The 5,237-nt window shown below is 59.8% G+C and overlaps 1 protein-coding gene across 1 annotated transcript; it reads right to left on the bottom strand.

Annotated features, from left to right (window-relative positions):
* Positions 1 to 406: 406 nt before the first annotated feature.
* Positions 407 to 2,720, bottom strand: MSX1 (msh homeobox 1). Its single transcript, XM_009960061.2, has 2 exons — positions 2,279 to 2,720; positions 407 to 837 (listed from the first exon to the last, which is right to left on the bottom strand). Exons 1-2 carry the CDS (start codon positions 2,718 to 2,720, stop codon positions 407 to 409), a joined length of 873 nt encoding a protein of 290 aa, XP_009958363.2.
* Positions 2,721 to 5,237: the final 2,517 nt, after the last annotated feature.

Here is a 5,237-nt window from a genome sequence, read left to right as displayed (position 1 = left end):
CCTTGCAGAAAGAGAAACGTCCTGTCTTTCAACACCTTTTTTTGCCATTTCTCTTCCACAGTTCCTCCCCCCACTGTGGGGGGCTCTCCCCAGGCTGCCAGCCGGACCCGGGGAAGTGGGGCAAGGCTGGCCCGCTGCTGCCCTGTGCCGGGGAGGAGCTGGGGCAACGCCTCAAGTTCCTGCCAGCTGGAGAGCCGAGCCGCTCCCAGGACTGCTGAGGAGAGCAGAACGGCGCTGGACCGACGGGCCAGCATCGCAGGGGGAAACGGAGGGGCCGAGCAGAGCCGGACTGCAGAAGTCTCTGCCACGGGGCCCGCGGGGCAGTCCGCAGCGAGGAGCCAGAGGAGCAGGGAGGGAGGGCGTGTGGAGCCGGCAGGAGCGGGCAGCCGGCGGGCCGGGCTCAGCTCTATGTGAGGTGGTACATGCTGTATCCCACGTGCGCCGTGTACAGTCCCACGGGAGCCACGGGCAGGCCTCCCCGCTGGAAAGGGCTGGAGGCACCGTACAGAGAGGCACCGGCCACGGCCGGGCCGCCCAGCGGGAAGGAGATGCCGAAAGCAGCGGGCGGGAGCATGGGCTTGGCTGCCATCTTCAGCTTCTCCAGCTCGGCCTCCTGGAGCCGCTTGGCCTTGGCGCGGCGGTTCTGGAACCAGATCTTCACCTGGGTCTCGGTGAGGCTGAGCGAGCTGGAGAACTCGGCGCGCTCAGCGATGGACAGGTACTGCTTCTGCCGAAATTTCCTCTCGAGGGCCAGGAGCTGCGCCGTGGTGAAGGGCGTCCGGGGCTTCCTGTTGGTCTTGTGCTTGCGCAGGGTACAGGCGGGGGGGCTCAGCCGCCCTGCCCCGAGGAGCAGCCGGGGGAGAGGGGGAAGGAGAGACACCTCGGTTAGCAGCGCCCCAACCCACACGCCTCGCGGAGCCCCCACCCTACAGCAGCTGCGGTGGAGAGAAAGGGGAGATAGTAAGGTCCGGCTCTAACTGAGGTGGCCCAAAACCTCCAGGGCTGCCCCAGGCACGCTCCAAATTGATGTCTCCCGTTCCAGTAAAGAAAGTGGGCGCTTTAAGAAGGAATTGGGTTTTTCAAGACTCCCAGGACCGAAGTTACTCGCAGTGCTTCGCAGCGAGAACCTCTCCGACTCCATGGAAAAACTCGACAAAGAGTCCGACACCCACACACCCTCCACCTCCTGCTTTCGCGCTCCCGACTCATATAGAGGAGACGTAAATGTAGGGAGTGACCCTCCAAAAAAAAAAAAAAAAGGGTCCTGTCCTTTCTATTGGATTAAGGAAAAAAATAAACAAAACGGGCTGGCTTCTCAGACTCACACCCTCTTCATTAGGCCCCTGGGAACCGGATTAAGCATGTAATTAATTACGGGCTCTGAATTCACACTCAGCCTCTATCTACCGCTTTTCACCGGTCTGCTCCTTTCTTCTTATTTAACATTTCTAAGGGTCCTCAGCCTCGATCTGCCCCGGGTTTACTTAGCAGCAACAACAACTTTTACTTTGCAATTTAAATAAACTAAACCACTGCGATATTCTACACGAGTCCTGTCGTGAAACCTGCCTTTCTCCAAGGCAGAGGGAAAGCAGCTCTGCTCGCAGCACCCCAAACGCTCCGGAGAGCCTCAGCCCAAGCGCGCCCCTTTCCACGGGAGTCCAGGCGGGATCCGGCCCTGGGCTCAGCGCAGCCGCTGGAGGGGATTAAGGGGCTCTTCTGATCTCGGCCCTCCCGCTGCTATTTTTATTATTTTAGATGTCTCCGTAGTAAAGCAGGAATACATCAGTAATTGCAGCTTTGCGGGCTTTGGAGAGGCAACACTTGAGACAGCAGCCGGTGGAGCTGAAGCCCGCAAAGCCTGGAAGCACCTCGCCTGGGAGCCCGCACTGTGCGGGTCCTTAGGACATTATTTGAGCCACTTTCGCAGAAAACACCGCTGAGGCCGCGTCAGGCTTTGCGCGGCCGGTTCCAGGTTAAGCTAACAGGCAGGCCGGGCTGCTGTCCCCCCAACCCGGTTAACATTTGGCACAAGATCTCGCCCTGGCGCGGCTTCTCTTCCTTCACTTTCGCAGCCACGCCCCGGCTTCGCACACGCTCGAACCGGTTCGGCATTTTGAACAGGCCGAAGAGGCCCAGCAGAGAGTGCGAACAGCAGGGAAAGACGTGCCAGGAGGGGCCAGGCTGGGTAAAAGCAAGAGGAAAGCCCCGGCCGCCCCCGCAGCGCTGCCCCGGTCCCGGGGGGTTCCCAGCCCGCCCGCTCCCGGACCCTACTTACTCGGGGGAGGCGGCGAGAACCGTGGGCTTTGCATCCAGGGGCTCCGCTCCTGCTTCTCGGGGCTTTCCGCCTTGACCAGGGCGTCTTCGGGCAGCTTGACCAGCCCCCCGACGGAGAAGTGGCCGCCGAGGGGCAGCGGGGAGGCCGGCGTCTCCGCCGTCAGGGAGCCCAGGCGGGGGCTGAGGCTGGCGCGGGCGGCGGCCGGCGGGGGCCCGGCGCCCTCAGGGCCCTCCCTGCCGCCCGGCTTCCTGTGATCGGCCATGAGCGCCTCCACACTGAACGGCAGGAGAGATGGGGAGACCTTGGGCTTGTCGCTCTCCTCCTCCCCGCCCATCGCCGCCGCGACGGGGAGGCCGCCGCCGGGCTTGCTGAAGGCGGATGCGGGCAGCTCGTCGCTGCGGACCCCAGTGGGCGCGGTGGTCATATCCACAGCCGGGGCCATGCAGAGGCGGCCCGCCGTCGCCACCGCAGCGCCGGGCGGGAGCGGGCGCCGCGGCTCATGGGGCCGGGGCGGTGCGGGGGGCGCGGGCAACCGTCGGCGCGCTCCGTCCCCGCCGCGGGCGGCGCCGCCTGATAAAGCGGCGTGGGGGAAGGCACCGCCCAACCAGCGCGCGGGGGGCGGGGCGGCGGCTCCCCATTGGCTGGGGCGCGGCGGCAGCCCCGGGAGTGGGCGGGGCGGAGGGGGGGTGGGGGGAGCAGGTCCCGCCGTCGGGGCGCCCCGCCCCGCCCCGCCCCGCCCCCCCCAGCCACGCTCCGCGTCCCAGCGCGCATCGCAGGCGGGAGGGAGGAAGGCCGGGGCTGCGGGAGCGGCGCTCCGCCGTGGGGACGGGACTGGGCAGGGGGGGAGAGCTCAAAAATCGGGGAAAATAAAAAGGTATTAACGTCGGACAAAAAGCGTCCTTTCTGTTTGCGAAGCGGGAGGGAGCGGGCCCGAGCGTGTTCTTATGCAAAACCGACAAATATCGGGCTGTCCTGAGTGTGACCTCGCAGAGGGAGCCCTTGCCTGTCCCTGCGCCTTCAAATAGTGGTTTTAGGGTGGGTTTTTTTGGTTGATTGGTTGGGATTTTTTTTTAAAATGAACGCCGGCCCCGCGGTGTGTTGGACGCGTCTGCGGAGAGCTGCGCTTATACCACCCCCCCACCCCCCCCCCATACGTTGTGCTGCCCTTCACGGCGGAGACGTGTGCTTGTCTCCAGACAATGAAATGTTCGTTCACGTAACAGGGAAGATCTAAGCCCCAGACCCATTAAGTCCCGGCTATTTTGTTTTGTAAATTCGTTTTATGATCCCTTATCCCTGCGCCCAGGACGGATGTGCAGTAAAACGGAGCCGCTCTCTAATAACGGGATTGGCCGCTCGCTGAGAAAAGTTTATTGATAGCTGCAGGGCTCTAATCTCCTCCAAACACAAGAGGCTCTTGCAGTCATTTAAGGGCAATTATCTAAACGGGGAGGGACAGCGAATTCCCTTTCCTTTTAACTGGACCCAATAAAGATGGTAGATTAGGAGCGTATAGATTATGAAATGAATTAATATAATAGACATTTTGTTAAGTGATAAGCAACAGGATCTGATTGAAATGAATTCTCCTGCAGGCAGCTACGCACACGCGTGAGTGTGTGACCGTCGGTACCGTCCTGCGTGCACAGACACGCACCCGCACGTCGCACACGCTGTGCTGTGCTCCCACACGGTCCCTCTCGGCGAAGGCGGTTTGAGGGAGACGTGCGGGCTCCCCCCGTGCGCTCCTACGGCTCAGGGTGCGGGCACACCGCACGGATCTGTGCGCCGCCACACCGCTCACAGCGGCACCCCCGGTCCCCTGCCGGCTCCTGCCGCCCGGCTGAGCGCTCCTGCGGGGCGGGGAGCAGCGGGGCCGCCGCCCAACCCAGCCCGGCTCCGCGCCCTGCCGCGGCAGGGGCCGCTGCCCGCGCTGCCCACAGCCACCCCCGCGCCCCGTCGGGCCGGGGGGCTGGGGTGTGCGGGGTGTGCGGGGGGGGTGGTGGTGGTGGGGTGCTCGGAGAAGCGGGCTGCATTGCTAATTGCGAGAATAAACAATCTGTCACGATTAGTCAGTGCCTCTAATAGGCAGACAAGTGATGTTGTTTTTAGGCGCCAGCAGCGGTTTGATCAAAGGCTTCAGCTGGAGGGGGACTATTGAGGACGTTAACCCGCATCAAGGGAGCAAGGCGCCTTAGCCCTGGGACATCGGCACATTCAGCCTGACAAAATTAGTTTGCTCTACCAATCACACGACATTTTCCCAAATGCGAAGATGCACCCCCGCCCCACCCCCGACTCAGAAAACACTCACAAATATCGATGCATCGTGTTTCACAGTGTCCCCTCCACCCGATCCTACAGGTAGGATCTTTTTTTTTTTTTTTTTTTTTTTTTTTTTGCTTAATCCCAAACGCAACGGCTCAAAAGAAAAAGTGATGTGTTTATTAGACCTCCAGGCAGCCCCTAGGATGCTTTCGATCTCATTGTTTTGATTGAAATATGAAAAGAAAAAAAAAAGAGCTGCTGAGTTTTCTTTTTTTTTCCCGACTTTTCTTTTGCAGAATGGTTTGAACATTGGGATGTTGCTGAGGTTTGAGGAGATGAGTACGCGTCCCATACTGAGAGCGAGATCCCGCTCTCATTGAGAGTTGACAGTATGAGATAATTAGCTCTTTATTTATCTCCCAGCAATGAACGCTTTGTGTTTACGTTTCTGTCATACTCGGTGGTATTTTAATCATTGTACCACAGCAAGGACTTGATTCTAGTTCACATGCTGGCAAGATTTTGAGCTGAAAACGGGAAGCCAGTAAAGTTTCATTCGTTTCTTGCTCCTTTCTTTCTTTCTTTTCTTTCTTAATGAAATCTACAGATTCTAAGTTAGGAATGGAGAAATCAAGTTTACAAAACGAAATCTCCCCCGAGATGGATTTCTTTGTTTAGAGGGAACTTTTTA

The sequence above is a fragment of the Leptosomus discolor genome, chromosome 4, assembly GCF_034619465.1.
Source record: "Leptosomus discolor isolate bLepDis1 chromosome 4, bLepDis1.hap2, whole genome shotgun sequence".
Lineage (NCBI taxonomy): Eukaryota > Metazoa > Chordata > Aves > Leptosomiformes > Leptosomidae > Leptosomus > Leptosomus discolor.
This window is presented reverse-complemented; position numbering and strand designations above follow the sequence as displayed.

Coding starts and splice junctions, on each gene's coding strand:
- MSX1 (XM_009960061.2), bottom strand. CDS start 2,720: ATGGCCCCGGCTGTGGATATGACCACCGCGCCCACTGGGGTCCGCAGC. Junction 838..2,278: donor GTTCTCGCCGCCTCCCCCGA/GTAAGTAGGGTC, acceptor TCCTCGGGGCAG/GGCGGCTGAGCCCCCCCGCC.